This window comes from Plutella xylostella, chromosome 8 (assembly GCF_932276165.1).
Source record: "Plutella xylostella chromosome 8, ilPluXylo3.1, whole genome shotgun sequence".
In the NCBI taxonomy this organism is placed as follows: Eukaryota; Metazoa; Arthropoda; class Insecta; order Lepidoptera; family Plutellidae; genus Plutella; species Plutella xylostella.
In genome coordinates this window covers 519,717-542,351 of record NC_063988.1, presented here as the reverse complement: position 1 = coordinate 542,351, position 22,635 = coordinate 519,717, and the positions used below count along the sequence as shown (strand labels likewise).

General features: G+C 40.6%; 2 protein-coding genes across 2 annotated transcripts in view; one reads left to right on the top strand and one right to left on the bottom strand.

Annotated features, from left to right (window-relative positions):
• Positions 1-934: 934 nt before the first annotated feature.
• On the top strand, positions 935-11,262 carry LOC105384342 (rab GTPase-binding effector protein 1). Its single transcript, XM_048622697.1, has 16 exons — positions 935-1,165; positions 1,257-1,370; positions 2,755-2,892; positions 3,277-3,389; positions 4,550-4,636; positions 5,190-5,297; positions 5,838-5,868; positions 6,126-6,247; positions 6,694-6,834; positions 7,676-7,767; positions 8,025-8,118; positions 8,438-8,613; positions 9,092-9,194; positions 9,861-9,977; positions 10,386-10,496; positions 11,063-11,262. The coding sequence occupies exons 1-16, from the start codon at positions 1,114-1,116 to the stop codon at positions 11,228-11,230; spliced, it is 1,767 nt and encodes a 588-aa protein (XP_048478654.1). The 5' UTR covers positions 935-1,113; the 3' UTR covers positions 11,231-11,262.
• Positions 11,263-13,495: 2,233 nt separating this feature from the next.
• The window catches only part of LOC105384314 (structural maintenance of chromosomes protein 1A), a 40,458-nt gene continuing 31,318 nt past the window's right edge, over positions 13,496-22,635 (bottom strand). The window contains exons 25-28 of the mRNA XM_048622838.1: positions 14,916-14,990; positions 14,490-14,668; positions 13,924-14,101; positions 13,496-13,674 (exon numbers count right to left, since the gene is read on the bottom strand). Coding sequence (XP_048478795.1) covers positions 13,615-13,674; positions 13,924-14,101; positions 14,490-14,668; positions 14,916-14,990 — 492 coding nt within the window. The 3' untranslated portion in view covers positions 13,496-13,614. The remainder of the gene's footprint in view (positions 13,675-13,923; positions 14,102-14,489; positions 14,669-14,915; positions 14,991-22,635) is intronic.

The window sequence follows — 22,635 nt, the reverse complement described above, 5'->3', positions numbered from 1 at the left end:
AACGCCTTGTATTGTACAAGAGCATTCGCCTAAGACTGACTTCTAATATCCTAAAACATGAAACAAGGAGGTATAATAAATATGACTGTAATGGACAACATTTCATTTTCTTTACCCTATATTTTTATTAGCTATTCGGAAAATTAATAGAAAATTAGAGGACCCGTATTTTGTTATTTTGTATATACATTAATTTTTGCATGTTATTTTTAACTTTAAAGTTAATTATTTTAAAACCGGAAGTATCGTCACATATTAGGTTCAATTTTTAATTTTGTCTATTGCCTTAGTCTCGAAAAAAAACATAAATGACACTGACAAGTGACATTTAAACTTTGTTTACATGCCAACAACATGCCAACCAATAAATGGGTCATTTTCAAATGACATTGATGATACAAAGTACTTATCATGTAAAAAAATAACCAGAAGCATTTTTCAGAAGCATTTTTTTCAGCTGTGTAGGCGGTGGCATGCTCTGGGACATATTATATAGAGGTCATCTCTTAATACGTACTAACCATTATATATAATAAATAAACAAATAGTCAGAAAGTGTCAGAACAGAATTTATGAAAATGACCCAAATAAACAAAAACTTCACGATAAAACGTCAACGTCAATCAAAAATGAAAGAGACAGTTACTTTGTTTTTAAATCTATAGGCTTTGATCATCAAAATGCATGGCACCTGATGCATGACGTCATCAGCACTTTTTTACTATTTCATTATTTTCTCGAAAATGATACATCCAAAAAATACAAAAACTTTTTTTTGTGGCCTTTAGAGCTAAATCTCGAAATGGTTTTCGATTTATAGCAGCTTTAGTTTTTTGAAATGTTGTCCATTGAAAGAATCGATTGTAAATTAGTAAATTATTAATCGAAAACACGTTTCATCATAATCTGTGAAGCGGTTTTTTTAATGCAAATGTCAAATGAGCATTTGACAGATAAAAGTAAAGAAAGACTTCGCAACAAAAAATTGCGTTTTGTGATAGAAAATTAATCTAAAATCTGCAAATATTACACTATTTCATCAATATAGTTATGCATACCAAATACTACCGACACTTATAGTGATTCTCGAGCGTTTATAACAGCAAAGCCACCATGGAAGGCAGTGTAAATGACACGAACGATGGCTGTGAACCAATTGGAAAAGGTATGGTTTTTTGTTCTCTTGCTTCTCTGCCGTTAATGTTTGGACTTGTTGAGTGGTCAGCTGAGGCTGAGTGTTGGTGTTTCTGTTTAAGCGGTGGACGAGGGCGACGGGCGGCTGTCCCCGCTGGACGAAGAGCGGAAGAAACTGGCAGACGAGTTTAATGTACAGAGAGCCAAGATGAAGGAGCTGTTCCTGCAGAAAGAAGGTTTGTAGCGCGCTGGCACGCTGTGGCGTCTGGTTTGCATGTAGGTCTTGCGTTTGGTCCAGTCTTCATCCTTGTAAGTGGTTGTGGTAGTTAACATTTAACATTGTTTATAGATGATGACCTCATTGCAGCTTCACTTGATTTAATTACTGGGTAGACAAACAATGCATTCATGTGTACTAGTTGCTACTAACTTTCCATTAGGTTGCTATAGTTTCATGGTTGTGTGTGGTAATTTTGATTCTATAAGAGGATGCTGGTAAGTGTTTGGTATTAAGATAATATATATCATTATACAATCATAACAAGGCTTAAATGAATCTAAATTTATATTTACAAAAAATCCATACTGGAAATAAAACTGGTAAAATATGTAACTATAAAGTAATTTTTTTATTATTAGAATAAACCACTATGTAAGTTCTTACTTGAAAATCTAACAAATTGCGTAACTCCCCCCAAGCCAAGGTATTAATATTCTTATACATAAATCATGAACACAATGCAGCCTATTATCTGTAAAGAATAGGCCATCTTTTATTTGGCTCTCAGTGGGCTCAAGTTAAAAACTATTTATGATTCAGATTGAGGATTATCCATAAGCACTGATTGGACTGTCAGGCTTCTTCTCAGCATGTTATAGGAGACCTAAATTAAACAGACTAACATTTTATTGTGGTGCAAGGATTATCCAGTTAAATAATTTTGAAGTGTGTGGTGTTGGTGATCAGGTTAGAAGGCGAGAAGTCAAGTCAAAGACATGCTTGATTGTTGGTGGTCGTTTATTGAATAACCAAAAACTGTACTGGCTGCCCTTTTTAAGGCTTATAACTGATTGTTTTTGTTTAATACAATATAAATTATTAATTTTCTTACTTCTCATGGAGATCAAAATTCATTGATGATTGGGATTTGAGTATTCTATAGTCAGAAAATCTAAATAAAACTTATTTCTATAAAGAAGGTATATTTAATTGGTGGTTTGTGTGTCAATTTATAAAGAGAGTACTACAGAGTAACAGTATTGTAGTAGATTTTGTGTTTCATTTAAATTACACAGCAGATATCTGTTTTATTCTACAAACATGTTTTATTGTTACTTAAAATCTACTAGAGTCCGGAAACGCTAACTTTGCAACAGGTATGATGGGAGATATTATTTTGTTTAACTGGTAACCCTGAATGATTACTCGCGCAGGGTTCCACCGCAGACATGTGGGCCCAAGATAGTGGTTTCAGAAACAGGGCTTTGGGCAATTCACCCTTGCCCAAAGCCTTGTTTCTGAAACCACTATAGATTTTACGTAACAATTTGAATAAATTATGTTAAAACACAGCAGTCCATTACATTCGGTCCCCACTAACCCGCCCCCGTTGTCTGCAGTGGAGCTCCGAGCCCTCATCTCGGAGCGGGAGCAGCTGCAGTCGGAGGCACTGGGGCTGAGGGCACAGCTGCAGCAGCTGCAGACGCTTGCCCAGAACCAGAAGTCCGAGATAGAGAGTCTACAGCTGCTTATACATGGTAACTCTTTTAATTTATTGGAAAGGAGTCTATGTTAATATTTAATTATTACAAAACCTTCAGTTACCATCCAATATGGTCATTGCTAGAAACATCCCTTTTCCAAAGAGTGCCACAGCATCCGTCTTCTCCTTCCTTATTCAACCTTTTGACTGCTTAAGGTCATGAATATAGGGGAACTGAGAGTATCCTGAGGACATCCCAAACTCGTGGGATTGTATGACTTTCTGTTCATAGTACTATCAGATGTGCTATTATACTAAAATAGTAATCACTTAAGGAGTTGATGTAGCTACATGATATCGCCCGCATGTTACAGCTTTAAAAACAGCCTGTTGCATATTTAAAAACTTGTAATACACACGCTACCCCATACCCCCTCAGAAACAGTGGAGGCGTCCTCGTCAGGCAGCGACGAGGTGCGGCGCCTCACCACCAGGAACCTGGAGCTGGAGCAGCTCGTCAATCTGCACAACAAGGAGAAGCAGGCGCTGCAGGTGGGTGCACAGGGTTTACAGGGTGCTCGGGAATGTGTGAAGGTTATACATGGTGTTGCAAAAAGGTATTTTCGCGAAGTTTGACATTCTGATTTCATTTTCGTGCTGACATGCTGCACACGTAAAAAAAACATACAGATGAATTGAGAACCTCCTCCTTTTTCGAAGTCGGTTAAAGTGACAATACTTTACCAGTATACAGCAGCTCTGCAAACATAACAAGCTTTACCTAATTTTGACCAACACATTGATAAATTAATGAATATTATTAAAGATTTTTAAATAATTCAACACCAACAGTCAGCACACAACGGTCTCGGCGTATGAGGCAAATACTATCGATACATTTAAATTTGTCGTTTCATTTGGCGTTATCTCGTAGGAAACGAGTTAAATTTCTTATCGGCGGCACTACTCATTTACATTTTAAATTCACCGTCTTACTGTGTCATATGCGGTTTAGAATTTATTAGTTACTGTAGTTTTTGTTACAGCAATTACACGAATTGTTTTTAAACATTTTGTTGTGAAATACCTAACGTTAAAGTGTGTATTTTTGAGCAGTTTTAATTATTACTTGTGGTTTTAGTGATAAAGTGTTATTTAGAGCCAAGTTGAGTACTAGTTTTCCTGTAGCAGTGAGAAGCCGAATGCGTCCATGTTGACACAGTTGCTACCAGATAATACTTTGCATACATTTTAACATGCATAATGGGACATCCTTGGTTTTTTAAACGAACAGAAATATGCTTCAGAATAGAGACAAATAATAAACTATTATTAAAGTCCTATGGGATCATCTGGTTACGAATTAAGTACAACTATATAAACAACAATAGCGAGTAGGTAGAGCAACAGATACAAAATGCCTCTACTGATGAAATAAAACTACTTCAGAGAACATTTTCCTCCAAAACTGTCTATGCCTCGGTGTAAATACCCTTCAGTGGAACCTCCACTATTGTGCACCTAGACTATTCTACAACCTACAAAATTGTCTATGCCGCCTCAGCCACCAGCTTCATTGGAACCTCATGGTTGAGCGCCTATAGTCTTCTACAACCTATGCCCCCCATATAACTGCACCTATAGCCCCCCCCTACCCCCTCACACCCCCCACAATGAACTGGTCCCTCGCTGACCTGCCCCCGCGCTGGCAGGAGGCGTCGCTGGCGCCGGGCGCGCTGGTGCGGTCCCTGGCGAGGAGGCTGGGGGCTGACACGGACCACGAGGACGCCGCCAGGAAGGTAACAAGATACGTATGTATGCATGGATTGTCATCGCTTTTCACCACACTAGCGTTTGAAGAAAGATAGACTTAGACGACAATTTACATACATGTAATATATCAATTTCTATTTCAGTAGTGTTCACTTATTCTTCGCCCATTCAAGCATTGATATTTTGATTGATTGTAGTAAGTTGTTTAGTTTTAGTCGTGTTTTATTGCATACCACAGTAGGTTAGTGTTTTTAGTTTCATAGGCGAATGACTCATAATTAAATAATATTTATAGCATTCTTATATTATTTATTATTATTATTTATAGCACTAACACACACATTATAATATTTTTCATGAATCTAATAACTATTATCATTGCATCAATTCTTTAAAAATATTTTGGTATTAGTTATATATTTATTATATATATATTTTGGTATTCGACCTAGTAGTCGTTGAATAGCGTTTGCTGCCACCATTTTTTACTTTATAACACCATTATAATTATCATATTTGACACTTATATTGCCATTATAGACTATGCTGTATATCCTAAAGTATATTTTCGTTTGGCAGGCGCAAGAAGACGCAGAGTTATTGCGTTCTCTGGTGGAGCCGCTAGAAGAAGAGATCAAAGCTTTGAAAGACAAGTTGAGAGATACGGACAGCCAGCTGCAAGCCACGGTACGTTATAATTTCTTTTCTTGTTGATAGTTTTTATTTATTTGATTATGAAACTGAAAATCTAATATTTATTAAAAAAAAAATGTTTATTCACAATGAACTGAAAATCGATCGAATCAAAGCGTCCGTAGTCGAGCGGGCCTTAGTGATCGTAACTGATCGCTAAGGTTAAGCAACAACTGACACGGTCAGCCATTGGATGGGTGACCAATTTCAAGTGGTGCTTTTCTGGACGCTTCCGTGCTTCGGACGGCACGTTAAGCCGTGGGTCCCGGTTGCTGCTTCGGCAGCAGTCGTTAAGCCTAGTCAGAGGCCTTCGGGCGGCTTGAAAAGATCTGACAGTCGGGTTGCCCACTTACCCGACAACTCTCTTAGCACAAGCTTGCTTGTGTTGGGGTCCACCAACCCGCACTTGGCCAGCGTGGTAGACTAGGCCTAAACCCTTCCTTCATTGGAAGGAGACCCGTGCCCCAGCAGTAGGGACGTAATGGGTCGTGATGAACTGAAAATCTAGTGTTTATTACTATTTTTCTGTTACAGAAAGCAAACAAACCGAAAGGCGATAGTAAAGGTAAATTTAGCGACTTTTTTTTCGCTTGTCGACACGATAAAAAGAAGCATAACCATTGGGTATATTTGTAACAGCGGACAGTGTCTTCAAATGTCGCAAAATGTTATGATCAAAACTTAGACACATGCTAAACGCTGTCAATTTTCTGTCAAACGCCATATAAATCTGTAAAATTTTGTTTTATACTCCCATTTTACCAGATTTATTTTTTGAATAGTACAGTACATGTTTAACATTCGTTTATACTAAAATTTTAGGAGCGGAAAGTGCCGCCCCCTGCGACATGTGCGTGAACTACGAGCGGCAGCTGGTGGCGGAGCAGGCGCGTTGTAAAGACGCTACCGAGAAGGCACGATATGCTGAACGGGCGCTTAATATTGTGAGTAATAGTTGAGATTTTATAAATTGTGTGTGTAGTTTTGCCTTGAAAGTGTTTGTGACAAGCGGTCGCGTTATCCTATGATGCATTCATCGTAGATCGATTCACGAAAGAAGTCTAAAAATGACGGTAAGTAACAAGTATAAGAAAGCATTCAGAGTATGACAATTTAGATATAGAAGAATACTGACCGAGCGTCACGCTTATCACGCCGCCATCTTCATTTGTTTTTCTATTTTCGTGACTTATACGTGAATCTTCTATTTGGATTACATTACAAAATTCTGTCTGGTTGCGATTGCTATAAGCTTCCTTTTCTACCGTTTTATTTAAAGTTATTAATTATAAAGTTATTTTAAAGTTATCGTGTTGTAATATTTTTTTCGCATATTGTATAGTAGGTACTTTCCACATCATTTGTGTAATTAACTGGTCCATTCCCCCAGGCTACAGAGGAGCTGGAAGGAGCCCGCACAGTGCACGAGGAGACGGTGCAGGCGTGGCGCGCCGAGCGGGCCGCCGCCGCCAGCGAACTGGAGGCCTTGAGGGCAGCTGTGGAGGTGTGCCAGGGGAATGTTGATGCTAAGGTATTTATTTAAACGCTAAGATTGAGAAATTTTAAACTGAACTAGTATACAAAGACGGAGGTAAGTGACATAGGATTCAATGTAGCGAACCGCTAGTGTACTGGAGGGGCTGAGGGCCGCCGTGGAGGTGTGCCAGGGGAATGTGGACGCTAAGGTAGGAGGTGTAGTGTAGAATGTAGAACTGACATCGAGAGTGAACTGGAGGGGTTGAGGGCCGCCGTGGAGGTGTGCCAGGGGAATGTTGATGCTAAGGTAGGTGGTGTAGGGTGCAATGTAGCGAGTGAACTGGGGGTGTTGAGGGCAGCGGTCGACGCGTTACAGATCATTGTCGACGCTAAGGTACGTGCTATAGGGCACAATGACTTGAGCAGTTGTGTGGCGAGTTTCAGCCTCATTAAAGTTACCGGTAAAAATAGTTCTGCAGCGGTCGAAAAGCGCACGTCTTATCTATGTGCACATAAACTTATATTATTTTCCTTGGCGACTGTATTCTGTGTTCTTATTATGGAGATGTCGGCGCATCCCCATGCAAAGGGAGGATCCTCCGACCAGGCCGGGTGGTGTGGCCTGGCGGGCAGCTGCCCAACGGTTATCGTTGGGGTTTAGTATATATTCCAGTGTTGCTGAGAAACTTTGATACAGCGATGTAGGATTTCTTAGAGATCTGCTTCGATTTCATACATTTGCTGTGTGTTGAGTTTCGAGCGCCATCTGTTGGTTGTGTGGCGAGGTGTCCGCCACATTATGATTCCCATGAATGTACTGTAGATAACATCTCCCGTGCGTCAAATATGTTAATATTTCTTCCATCATTATGCATATTAAATTTTATTTCCTTCAGGCGGCGGCGGCGGAGGCGGCGGCGGCGCGCGCGCTGCAGCAGGTGACGGCGCTCACGGTGCACCGGGAGACGCTGCAGGAGACGCTCGACACGTGAGTATTAGTAGGGTCAAATGATCATCATTTACCAGATGACATGTTACCACGAAGAGCGTCAGCATACTGTATCGGTGTAGGGACGCCATTGATCTTTATACGCCCTACGCAGTTACTCACAAAATACGCTTGCCCGTAATTTCATCTATGTACCTAAGCCAATATTTAGCATTGCCAAAATACTGACTCGTTCGTACAGTAGTAGACAAAAGCTTTCCAAGGTATTTTTTCTAATGTTATATATTGTATTTCAGTCTACAGAGAGACAACGACATGTTGGTGGGCAAGTACACGAAGAAGGCGCTCGAGCTGCAGAATGAGGACATCAATCTGCCCGACACCGCGGAGGTCAGTACTAATTACTTACACTGTAAAGTTTCTTTTTGCATCACATTACTTGCACAGGAGGCATAAGGCATCTCATCATCCTGCATCACCGATCCGGTTACGTTTGGCTAAGGCCCGCGTGATCTGGATATAAAACGTATCCCTCAACGTCAACAGAGGGAGAACAAAAAACTACAAATATAAATAATAATAATAATAGAAAATTGTTTGACGTTGCGATTTAGTATATTGATTTGCTTCTGGTAGATTAGAAGCAAATCAAATCACGTTTTTTTTGTGATAATTAATTAAATTATTATTATGAATTATCATCCCCCAGGAGCTCCAAGAGCACTGTCTCAAACTCCGCGAGGAGCTGATCATCTCGGCCCTCGGGCGGGAGCAGGCGGCGGCGGAGGCGGGCGGGCTGCGCGCGCAGGCGGCGTCCCACGCCCAGCAGTACCACGAGCAGGGCGCCCGCCTGGCCGCCGCTACGAGGCAGCATCTGCATGCCAGGTGAGGTATTAGGAGTCACCAGGCATTGTGACTTGTATGACAACGTAGCGATAAGTGTAACTAAATTAACTGATATGCCATCATCTACATAGGTATTGCAAAAATTTACAAAGTATTGTTTTTGACAGTCATTTGTTAATTAAAACAACTACCATTGTAATAGTGAATAGTCCTACTGTTTGTCATAGTGATGCTACTAATAGAAACCCAACCATACTGTACTTGAACTTACAAAATGCGGCAAAACTTCGTTTATTTTCCAGAAGTTACCGAAATCGATATAGAATACGTCCACCTAGAGCACATTTAAAGACGAAATGAAATTTAGGAGATACTCTCGTCCTTAATAAGGCCTATGCGATTTTTTTATTCAATAGCCAACTTGGTGCAGTTGACTTAAAAAATCTGAGTAACATGTTCATGCAAGGCAGATTGCTCTAGCCCTAAGACCCACTTACACGTTACATCTGCTTCACAGACAGCAACTGGAGCGTCTGGAGGCGGAGCGCGAGCAGATGCGCGAGCTGGGGGACAAGCTGCACCAGGCTAATGACCGGATAGAGGAGCTGCTTGAGGACAAGGTATGACATTTTTTGATAGTTAAATTGATGTGTCTATGGTCATTGTCTATGGTGACCTCTTTGTGAAGTGACAGTTCATCTGTCACAATTACTAATAAAATGGCCGCTAACAAGCAAACACGTATTTGTATTACTATTTATAATTACTGCTAACCCGCAAATACTTCATAAATACTTTGTTGGTGACCAATTCATTATGTCCAGCAGCATAAGCTAGCGGGTTGGGTTGGACAAGACTTGGCTTGACTCGTGCTAACGCTCTGATTCAGCCCCAGTCATGCCTCTCAGACTACTTGTACTAATACTAATAGACTTATTAATTTTATTATTTTGGTGTTCAAATAAAGAGTACTCTATTTATCTAAGAGTCTCACTATGTACAGGATGTTGCAAAAGTGTTATAGTAAACCGAAAAGGCGTGACTCAGGGTGTCATCCTGAACATCATTTTGTTCTATAATTTTAAGCAATTCAAACGATGACGTAATTTACCTCATATCGTCTTACTACACGACAGCTGCGATATTTATGAACTTTTTCTATTTCTGTGTATTTATTAACTGTTATTATTACTATCAACCCTTCCTTCATTGTAAGGAGACCCGTGCCCCAGCAGTGGGGACGTGATGGGTCGTGATGGTGTATTAAGTGTTTCTTCACTCTACAGAAGCGCCTCCACGGCGAAGTCTCGGAGCTGCGCGCGCGCATCAGCTCGCTACAACAGGACCTGGACAACAGCGAGAAGGTGCAGCAGGACTTCGTGCGGCTCAGCCAGTCGCTGCAGGTAACTAGTTGCACGAAATTAGGAAGCTGAAGTTGCAGTGGTCGGGTCATATGACCGATGATCGGTGGGGTTAACGAGTACTAAAGTGGAGACACCGAACAGGCATAAGCGCTGGGCTAAAAAGACTTTAAGAACGTAGCCGGTAGTGGCTGTATTAGAAAGCCCTAAATCCATCAGTGGCAGATGACGGACTGATGTTGACTATCATCATAATCGGTGGATATAAAGGTGGCTTTTACCCCGAGTAGACTATCACCTGTCTGGTGCACACTGGGCATTCAGCAATTTACTGTCTAACGTGCATTACAATGCCTGACTTCATTATACAGTTTATTTTATTTTATTTGATAATTTATTGCACAAATATGTGTGTATGATAATTTATTATAACCCCGGTATTCCCCCCAGGTGCAACTGGAGCGCATCCGCGAGGCGGACACGGAGGTGCGGTGGCAGCACGAGGACGACGTGACGGAGTGCCCCGCGTGCCGCGCGCACCTGCCCAGCAACAAGGCCAAGGTGACCAGTGTAATGTGTGCAATAATGAATGTGACGGAGTGCCCCGCGTGCCGCGCGCACCTGCCCAGCAACAAGGCCAAGGTGACCAGTGTAATGTGTGCAATAATGAATGTGGTAGCAGCATGAGGACGACGCCGACGTTTACGTTCAAATTCATATTGACACATTTGACACTCGCAGGTGCACTGCGGGCGCATTTTCTGCGGCGCGTGCGTGCGCGTTTTTAAATGGCTATCTATACCCTTATGGAGTACAAATTTTGACCCTAAAATTTTAATAATAGCTAGAAGTGAATCATAGTAGGATAGGACGGTTAAACGGTTTTTTTTTTTCATAAATTCATATTGACATATTTCCCACTGGCAGGTGCACTGCCGCCACTGCGGGCGCATCTTCTGCGGCGCGTCGATATCGTGCCCCAATTTGACCTTTTGCCCTCTCCTATTTTATCAAGTCTTATGTAGTCTTACCACGGTCGCTAAGCACGGCGAAAAACTTGTTTTATATTGCCCTCACGCTCGCACCAATCGATACACAAATTCATACTGACACATTTCCCACTACAGGTGCACTGCCGCCACTGCGGGCGCATCTTCTGCGCTGCGTGCGTGCGCGGCGAGGTGGCGGCCGGGCCGCGGCGCCGCCCCGCGCGCGTGTGCGCCGTGTGCCGCACGCTGCTGCAGCCGCACACGCCGCCCTACTTCAGCACCGCGCCGCCCACCAACACCGACTAGAAGACCAACACTGATTAAAAAGAAGGAGGAAGAAAGGTTGGAAGATGAGATAGAGGGAAAACGATTGAAGCTGTTTTATAAGACGAGGAACAAGGAAGAAAGGTAGTGGCTGGAAGATGAGATAGAGGGAGGAAGACTGCAGCTGTTTTTTATAAGACGAATAATGCCAGTGGTCCCACTTGAAAGCGATAATGTTATTGTTTACTAGGCAGGTGATTCTATAATGAAGAAAGATAATGCTACGACGACCGAATGGCGTAGTGGTTAGTGACCCTGACTACTGAGCCGATGGTCCCGGGTTCGATTCCCGGCTGGGGCAGATATTTCTTTAAACACAGATATTTTGTTCTCGGGTCTTGGATGTGCCCGTAAAATGGCAATAGCCCCGCTCCCTATTACATTGGGACTAACATACACTCTGGCGAAAAGTGGGTGCAGCAATGCACCTCTGCCTACCCCGCAAGGGAGTACAGTAGTACAAGGCGTGAGTGCGTTTAAAAAAAAATAAAAATAATAACGCTAGTGGATGACTACAGCTGCTTTACAAGACGAATACTGCCAGGGGTCCACCTAGAAGGCGTTAATGTTACAGTTATCCTCAGCCTCCGCTCGATAGACCTTGAGGGACATCAAAATCTTTTGTGACACTTTTCACACTCATATCCTGTGGCTCACGGCGTGGTGGCGACGCCCGGCGAAGATGCAAAAAGTAGACCAATGAGCTAGATAGAGAGGGTTGGTGTAATGTAAATTCTATACTTTTGTGATCTTCAAATTCAACAGCACCGACTAATACAGATAAAGCTGCCATAGGTCGATACAAAAGAAGACCATTTCTGGCAAGGAATTAACACGTTACAAGATTTTCTAATCGTTAAAAATACGCTCGAATGATAAGTGTAATAAGTGTCAATGTGGATTTCGTGTGTCTTATCGCAGGTCTATAACGCAACTTTAACACTAACATGTTCATTCCTTGCCAGAAATGGATTTCTTTCGTCGAAAGAACTTTAAAAATAACGCAGGAGGCGCTAGAGTGCAATAGCTGCCTGAATTTAATTTTTAATTCCTTTTTTCCGTTTTGTTTCACTAAGCATAAATAAACACTGTAATAGGGTCACCGGGTTTCGTATACACGGTACTTCTAAACCTCTTTCTTTTTCCTCCCAATCCACATAATTATATAAAGTTTTCCTAAACATGTAATAAATCTGTCCTTCTAATAAAATAAGTCGTGTAAAATATTTTAAAGAATTCTTCTAAATTTTATGTAATATAAAATTAGTAGAACAAGTGTAGCTAGGATATAGAATTATATGTTTAATTTAATTATTAGAAAAATATTGTAAATTTTCCGCTGTTGATAAGATTGTACAATATTAAATGCATTTGGTTGTTAGTTGTCTCAATCTAGAAATTGTTAAACATAACAGAGTTGAACAATATAGGTTAAACATAGCTATTTATTGTAAATAAAGAGTTCTATTAAGATTATCTTCTGTTTTTTTGGGCCCAAAAGAAGGTGAAAGAGTTTTAATTCGGTTTTATATCAAATTTTTATTAATAATAAAATGAAATTAAAAATACTTATAATACGACATACAACGAATGAATGTGACACAATCTAACAATATTGATGAAGAGAATGTCAATATAATTACAAACTGTGACAAAATTAACAAACTATCGTTATTTATTTATTTGAATAACGTCAAGTCCATTCCAACATTTAGAAAAAATACAGTTCACAAAATTATCCTATTCACATAAATAGATATTGTACAGAATGTTCGTTATGTAATATACGAGTCAGTAACAATGTCCTTATTTGTATACTGTTTAATTTATACAACAATAATTTTAGCTAGTGTATTACAGAAGGATCATTCTATCGAGACCTCACCCAACCCTGTCCAGTCATACTTCAACCTCATATTACTAATTATATTTTTCTATACGAGCATCGGTCACAAACTTCTTTTGTGTCCAGAAGTTTGAAAACGGTAAGTTTCAAACTCTTGTAGCAAACATCCCGCATTAAACAACTACACATTACTTTCAGTACGGTAAACAGTACATTCTAGTTAATTTCTCGTTCTTGCAAAACATACAATACAGTTCATAAATCGCACTTTTCTCACCATTAAATTTCGTAGATCCAGAGGCCTAGCACGGAGCGCAAGACGTGACAAAAGTTTCGAATCGCGCGGCCTCGAGAGCGAGCGCGACGGAGAACTTTTGTCACGTCTTCAGCATGTAAAAAGGTATTCAGGAAAGATATATTTTTCTCGTGCTTCATCAGACCGTAATCCTTTTTTACATTCGTGCCACAGTAATTTGACATGTAACTAAAGCTAAATTACACTATAAATAATTTAAAATGTCTAGTCCTTATATTCTTCCAGGCTGAGAGTGTACACGTCACTTATCAGGCAGTCGGCGGGCTGAAACAAACGCGGATTATTAGAAACGGCTCACTGAAACTGTGCAATCAATCTCGGGGTTTGATAGTTGCTCTCTATGTAAAAAGTATGATATTTGGAAACAAAATTTTACATTATTTATTGAATGAACGAATGAAATAAAACCCGTCGAGCTCGTCAATGCCGCCTTAGACGTTTAACGACGCATCCTGCACCTCCAATTTGATCTAAAATTTTCTTCTGTATCAAGTTGAGTATATAACTGTATACCTCTGAACAAATCCCAATGAGGGCGTCCGCACACCCATAAAACTCTTCCTTCAGCGATATAACGATGGTCTGCAGACAGCCCTTCTTGGAGCGGATGTAGGAGGCCACCTTGCCGATGTTGGTGTTGTCCAGCGCCGCGTCGATCTCGTCCAGCAGGAAGAAGGGCGCTGGCTGGAAGCTGGAGGGGGGAAAATTTATTACATCATTTACATTCAAATTTAAAAAATATAAAGCAATTTATTATCCCTACTATCACATATTCCTGACGCGTCTGGCACACCCTAGACAGTAAGCGACTGACGCTAATCCGACTGAAGGGCTAGCGCGCACGGGGCGCAAATACAACGTGACAAAAGTTTTGCATCGCGGTCACTCACATCGCGCAGCCTCAAGAGCGAGCGCGGCGGAGAACTTTTGACAGTTTTAATAGCGCCCCGTGCTAGCACTTCTGGTCAAGCCTTTCACCAGTGACTAACCCTAGTGTAGCTCTTGTGTTTGTCACCAACACGCCCAGAAGATGAAGATAACTAAATCACTTTAAAACACAGTCATATAGCCCCACATACCTATGTATAGCGAACAGCAACGCCAGCGCCGCAACAGTCTTCTCCCCTCCACTAAGGTTGCTCATGGGCTGGAAGCGCTTGCCGGGCGCCACGCAGTTGTAGTTGATGCCGTCCAGGTACGGCTCCTCGGGGTTCTCCGGCCCGAGGAAGGCTTGGGCGGACTGGTTCATGGCCAGCGCCTGAGGGGTTAAAACGTGGTTGGAATGGCGGCGTTGTGAACACAAAAAGTGGTTTAAGGGCAGTGAAATAGTCCATGGAATGAGTGTAAGTATGTCGTTTCTATAAACGAATGATATCGGAGGGTTCTGGGCCCGCCATAAACAAATAGCGACTAGCGGCATAGCGCGCACAAATGGCATTACGAGGGGACCTAATATGTATCTACGGCTTTATTTAAGTTGAATAAGAGATTGTTTTTGTCGTTACCTTGTAGATGGCATCAATTTCGTTGGCCACGTGTTCGAAGCACTCCATGAATTTGTCGTGTCTCTCTTTCTTCACCTGTAACCATACAATATTTCACATTAAATACGTTTACGTAACGAAGACAGAGACTCGTGGTGCTCCTTGGGAGACCCCTGTGTCTAGAAGGGGACAACTATAAGACAAAGTATACAACATAGCACACTATATGCCATCTTTATTTTGTATAATGCACGTACCGACTATCACATCAACGTGCTAATAATAATGTCCTCCTAGCCGAATTTCTACCACGGCGGCCAATCTGAATTGAGATTAGCCATCTACGCAGGAGTAGATTATAGTGCCCAAGTGTGTGCGCAGTACACAGGAGCACTCTCTGTTCCATCACTCTCATAGCCCAATGGGACGGATTGACCGACACGACTGGAGAGAGCTAGGCGCAGGACCGACTGTGTTCGAGCACCGCGTCATCATAATCATTCATAATAATCATTCATTCAACTATTTACTTCATTCAATTTGTATCGCATTGTAACATTCATTCATTTTGTATAACTTCACTCAAAACCATTCAAAATTCGCTCTCTTACCTTTTGGATCTCATACAGAACACATCTACTTATCCGAAATATTGTAACGCGGCTCTTACTGTGAACCAGAATATACCATCATAAAAATACAGTCCACTCTCTCATTACTGGAACCCCAGGACTCCCTCGATAGGACACTAGGAATACTAGGATACCACATCAACAGGGCACTGGGTCCCGAACATGGTCCTTCTTCACAACCAGTAACCGCCGTGTCATCAACTTCCACGTGCCACGTGAGAGACTTCGTCAAGGACACCTCCAGGACACCTGCAAGTACCATCTTGCCGAGGACACCTCCAGGATACCTGCGAAGACGTCGCGTGCAGCATTCTACGTGATATTTCGACGAATTTCGGCCGAGAACTTTGGGCTGCAAGATCAACCTCGTGGCGAAACAACCCAGAGGACATCTCCAAAGTCATCTCCATCCATCTAGGCAGCCTAGGTCACCTACGAAGTCATCACACTGCGGCATACATCTACAAAGTCGCCGCGTGAACTTTGGACCCCGGCCGGCCGCGCCACGTCACGCGCCTAACCAACCTGCCTACGGAGCCGAAACGATACTGTGAGTCCGTTCCAATTCCTATACCTATCCTATTTATATCAAACCTAATTAATCATTTCAAAATAGGCCCTATTTGTCTAGGCTGGATTGTCTCATTCATATGCCCAGTACAGTTTGTCACCAACTGGCTACTTAATTAATTACGCATATATATAATATCTAGGTACCTAATTGAGATAGCAGCTAACTTGCATAACACGCAAGCATAATTCATATAAAGTTAGCGTAGGTCTATTCTATGGGCCAGGTAGCCGGGCGGCCGACATAATCAAGTTTCTTATCTATCCCATATCCCCCCGCGCCCCGCAAACCGCATTCCACTGTATTAATTTTGCTTACGCTGGACGTGTCGTGCGAATTGCTGTGCATAATTTAATATTTACAAATTAACTTACGTGTAACCTAATTATTAAAGCTCATAAAGTACAATTTTTAACTGCTCAGTGGCGAAACGTGTTTAGAAGTGCTTTGCTTTTAGTGTTCTTCTGCTATTATATAATATCTCCTAACTATTAACAATGAATACGGAAAAGGAGCTTATTAAGAAGCGTGGCGGTGTTAAAGCAAAATTGACACAGTTTAGCACCTGGGCAGTTCTTCTTTTTAAGCTACATAATGGATAAAAAATTATCCCTATTTTGAAAAAAAAAACTTTAGCTTTTTGGTGAACTCTTATAATTTTTATGATAGCTACATTTCTATTCTATCGAAAAAGGTGGTTGGCCGCGAAGTTTAAGTATTTTTTCAAGATTTTCAGAACATGATACGTGGATAAGGCAAAGAAAATTACACCTTCGTCACAGAATCTTTTATTTTATTTTAACGAAATAGTCTTCGTCGATTAAAATGAAACTTTTTTGATACGTTAATAAACAAAATACCATTTTAGAAAACATATGAAGGAATGGATTTTTAGTAATAACAAAATATTTATTAAGTAGTTATTACCACTCTGTCACAATTTCAGCTAAAATGAAGCTTGTTTTTGCTATAAATATTTTTTCGCTACTAATTACAGTCAAAAATTAACAGCATAGACGTTAACATCAATGACTAAATTTAATATGATTTTTCCAAAGTTGCACTATTTATAACATAACATATAAACGACCAAAAATAAGTTGACTACCAGGAGACACCAATCGTTACAGAGTGGTAAACGATGTGACATAGTTGTTATTCTATTAAATATGCGGCAGCGTTTTGGAATAAAACAGTTTTATTTAAAAATAATAATTTAGTAACTTACATATAAATCATTATGGTTTCAAGTTAGTCAAAAAATTTACTGGAGATATCTTTATTATTAGTATAACTAATGAAATCACACTTGAGAACCTCTGGAGAGTGAAATATCCGTATTTCAGGAACTTAAAGGACAAATTTGTTCCAACTACATAAAATAATGTTTATTTGCACAAATAATATTTTCGGCAACCTAAAATTTAAGTAACATAATGAAAAATTACGTAATTTGTTAAAGTTTTAATCAGCCATATTTCGAAAAGATTGCAGTGGCTCTTAGAACTTGAAAAAAATACTCTTTCCTTTTTTAATTACCTTAGAAGCTGGAAGGACTTTAATGTTATCATCAAACCTCCGATAAATCATTCTCCACTATTATTAAACAGTCTACCACATTCATCGTCTGTTCTTGAGAACAATAGCACGAAATTACCTTTTTCACAAACAAAACTTTTTATTAATGTAGCGCAAGTGTATTGGACGTTGCTTTCGCTTCTTACTTTAACCAAAACGTGTAGTTTCTCTTCAATTTTTCTTTTAAGAATTTCCTCAGGTTGGAGTGTTTCGTAAGAATGTGACAGATTTGTCGTGTGACAGAGGGGTAAAATGTGTTGCAAAGTCGATTAGCATTTAAACAGTAACATAAAGTGTAATATTCATGTGTTGATTGCAAAGTATTTGTTATTACCAATGAGTAAATAACAAAATAATAATTTAATTGTATTTTATTTTAACAATTACCTACGTGACGAAGCTGTCGCCGAATAAACACACGCACCTCCTGTCACACTTTGCGGGTGGCCGATACGCGGTGTCTGGATCTCAAAGGGGAAATCTTACCAAGGGGAAAAGGAGACCTTAAACTCTCATCGATGGCAATAAGGAGGAGTGGCTCAAACTAATATTTTAAATGGCAACCTACGTGACAGAATGTAACTACTAAAACATAAGGTAGTAAGAGACAAATTTTCAACAATTTTTTTAAATATTTCAGAAATCATTTAAAAATATATATTTTGTTTTACTAAATAGGTAATATATTCTGGAGTTTAAATAAATTTTTATATTTTATGTCGTCATATATATTTTTTGTAACATTATCGAACACTTTCCTCAGGACAATTTCCTAACCTTTGGCTTAAAGCTTACGTCCTTCCTCTTCCTAAAGTTCCAACCCCCTCCGCTCCTAATGAATATCGTCCCATTTCCATACTTCCCTTCCTATCCAAAATATTAGAATCACTCGTGCATCGCCAACTCACCTTATTTCTCACCAAAGGCAGCCTCCTCAACCCTCTCCAGTCTGGTTTTCGTTCGGGCCATAGTACCACCACAGCTTTGCTTAAAGTGACAGAAGACATCAGGTGTGCCATGGAGGATCGGCGGGTGACAATTCTGGTGCTGATCGACTTTAGTAACGCTTTTAACGCTGTCGACCACGATCTGTTGCTCGCCGTACTCGAATGTCACAAGATCTCCGCTCCTGCAATGAGCTGGTTCTCTTCTTATCTTCGAGGTCGCCAGCAGGCAATTCGCAGTGGTCCTTCTGTTCTATCAGATTGGGCCGACTTGACTGCTGGTGTTCCTCAAGGCGGTATTCTCTCTCCTTTGCTTTTTTCTACTTATATAAACTCCGTCACGTCCAATCTTCACTGCTCCTATCACTTGTATGCCGATGACTTGCAAATTTACAGCCATGTTAAAATTGACGAATTAGATGCTGGCATTGCTGGGGTGAATGGTGATCTCGACGAGATACTTAGGTGGTCACAGAACTTTGGCATTTCCGTCAACCCCAAAAAGTGTCAGTCCATAATTGTAGGTAGTTCTAGACTTTTATCCTGTCTGGACTATACCACTGTACCTCCAGTTAAATTTGACGGGCGTGTGGTACCTTACTCACCAACTGTTATTGACCTAGGACTGACTATCGATCAACACCTGAGTTGGGAGCAACAGTTGGACAAGGTGTCTCGCAAAGTGTATGCTTCTCTCCACTCCATGCTTCGCCTTAAAAACTTTCTTCCTCAACACACGAAATTAGCATTAGTCAACTCACTGCTCCTACCGATCCTGGACTACGCGGATGTGTGTTATTTGGATTTGACCGAGGCACTTCTCAATAAGCTTGAACGCTTATTGAACACCTGTATCCGTTTCGTTTTTGGGCTACGTAAATATGATCACGTGTCCCAGTACCGCGCACAGCTAAAATGGCTCCCCATCCGAGATCGTAGAAATCTACGGATTCTATGTCTCCTCTTTTCTGTCCTCCACGAGCCAAATACTCCCCCTTACCTTAAGTCCATGTTCAACTTTCTTTCTGACACTCACACTCGTCATCTCCGTTCCTCCCATAATCATCTATTAGCACTACCCTCTTTCCATTCTGGTTTCATGTCAGACTCTTTCGCTGTCACCGCTGTGCGCCTATGGAATAATCTTTCCGAGAACATTAGGAAAGCTCCTTCCAGCAATGTCTTCAAGCGACTAACCCGTGCTCATTATCTCAGCAAGTTAGATAAGTAGCATTTTCTTGAACCTCTTTGGATATTATAATTTTGTATGTATTATTGTATATATATATATATATATATTTATTTTATAGTATTATAAGTAATTTATAGTATGTATATTTTATGTATATCTATTAAGTTAATTATCAAGTGACTTTATTTTGTTTTTGCTTTTTCAATTTAGTAGTTAACTACTTTTTTTGTTGCACCTTTCTACTAGTTTTTCTGTACCTCCTGTAGGTTGGCTGGTAGAAAATGCTTTTAGCATTAAGTCCACCTTTTGTACACTTATATTTCATATTTGTGCAATAAAGTATCAAATAATAATAATAATAATAATATGCCCAGGATGAAGTGGCGGGAGACAGCCAAGATTCGTATGAAATACACCTCTGTCACGCGGATTTACCACTCTGTAACGTAATTTTAAATACAAAAATATAAAAATTTCTATTTTTGTAAACGTGCACAGCCGTTGTGTTTTTAGTACAATGCACGCTGAAATATAAATAAATAAATAAATATTTGTAAAACTCATGATTTTTTCTTCTCAACTGATGGAGACTAAGTTATGTAGGTTAAAAAGAAGAACTGCCCACCTATCTAAATATAGCTAAAAGCAGTGATAAGCTAAGAAAGTTGCAAGCTAACGAGTTAAAGTGCCGTTTAGAAAAAATCGAAGACTTATATTCCGTCTTCGACAAATTACAGTTGGAGCTCGAGGAGCTAGCGGACGACGCCGAGGAGCGATACAACGAGCGGAGCCAGCTCGAGGGCCAGTACTACGAGCTGGTGTCGCAGGCGCGCACCCTACTGGAGGGCCAGCTCGACCCTGCGCACAACGCACGCTTGCGCAACAAACAGACAACACTTGGTTAACTTACCTAAAGTAGATTTAATTCCCTTTGCTGGTGACTATCAATATTGGCTTGAATTTAAACATACTTTTACGTCTCTTATTCACGAGTGTGACTCGCTTGACGATATAAGCAAGTTTCACTATTTAAGACGTTCGTTGCAAGGTAGTGCGCAGTTAGTGATAAGTAACTTAGATTTTACAAGTGCAAATTATAGTGAGGCTTGGTCTTTGTTATGTGATAGGTTTGATAACAAACGGCTTCTAGTGAATAATCATATTCAGTCGTTATTTAACATCGAAAAAATAGGTAAAGAGTCTTGCCAATCTATTCGTAATATGATTGATACAACAAACAAAAACCTCCGGGCCCTGTCTACTTTAGGGCAGCCGGTCACACATTGGGACACTTTAATAATATACCTACTGTCTACGAAATTGGATTACGTAACTAGTCGTGAGTGGGAACAATTTAGGAATACATTAAACATTCCCCCCACTTTGCAAGACTTTACTAAATTCCTTACAGGCCGTGCAGATCTCTTAGAAACATTACAAGATACCAAACAAAATCGCAGGCCTGAATTTCAAAAAAATGCCCCCAATTTTCAAAAAAGTGCCCCTAATTTTTCAAAAACATTTGTTGTTAACACACAAAACAACAATAGCTCATACACTTGTCCAATGTGTAACGACAAACATTTCCTGCACAACTGTCAATCTTTTCGTCAATTAACGGTTGATGAACGAGTGCGTAAGGTGACTGAACTTAAGGTTTGCCTTAATTGCCTTAGGCCTGGTCATATTAATAAGAAGTGTAGGTTGTCTAGGTGTAGGTATTGCAATTCCAAGCACAACACGCTCCTTCATACTGATAACGAAACAGTGCATATACCTACAATTGTCGAGAACAACGTAACTTTATCGACCGACACTTCCACAACAGATGCCAAACCGTCGTTCGTTTTCTTATCCACAGCGATGGTGATGGTAGGTGACCGTCACGGAAGACTACACAAGGCACGGCTTCTGCTGGACAACGGCAGCACCGCCAACTTCGTGACGGACCGCCTTTGCACTAAACTGGGTTTGGTGAGACGTGATACTAGCTCCACTGTGACTGGTATTGACAATCAGGCTACTGTAAGTACACAGCTTTGTAACCTTACTATCGTGTCCAATAACGGTGGCTATAGGGTGAGCATCAACTGTCACATTCTGCCTGATATTACTAAATCGATACCTACATCGCACGTCAACATACAACATATACCCATACCTACTGGTATCAATCTAGCGGATCCGTCATTCAATGTTCCGTCTTCTATCGACATACTAGTAGGCGCCGAAATATTTTGGAGCGTACTTGGCTCCTCCTCTATTAAGCTAGGAAAGAAGCTACCGGTACTACAAGAGTCACAATTAGGATGGTTAGTGACCGGGTCTATTCCTCAAAGCCAACTTCAAAGCTCTGTCTGTTATTTTGTACAAAATAATGAACCTGATCTCTCACGTTTTTGGGAATTCGATGCAATCTCTCCCACGCATTGCATGTCACAGGAAGAGAGAGAGTGTGAAGCAAGTTTCAGCGAGCACACCTCTCGAAACGCTGACGGTCGTTTCGTAGTAACTATACCATTGAAGGAGTCGCCCGACGTACTAGGCGATTCGTATAACATGGCTAGGCGCCGATTCATGTCTCTAGAAAAACGATTCGAACGCGATCCTGTCTTAAAAGAACACTACACCAAATTTATGCAAGAGTACATTGATCTAGGTCATATGACAGAAAATACCATTAATGTACCACAAGATAACAAGGTATCATATTATATTCCTCATCATGGTTTGTTTCAGCCTAAATGTAGAGTTGTTTTTGATGCCGGACGGACGGTCTGGCGGCTAGTACGTCGGATAAATCCTTCAATGACATTCAAAAAAT

Coding starts and splice junctions, on each gene's coding strand:
- LOC105384342 (XM_048622697.1), top strand. CDS start 1,114: ATGGAAGGCAGTGTAAATGACACGAACGATGGCTGTGAACCAATTGGA. Junction 2,893..3,276: donor TCTACAGCTGCTTATACATG/GTAACTCTTTTA, acceptor ATACCCCCTCAG/AAACAGTGGAGGCGTCCTCG. Junction 9,978..10,385: donor GGCTCAGCCAGTCGCTGCAG/GTAACTAGTTGC, acceptor TATTCCCCCCAG/GTGCAACTGGAGCGCATCCG.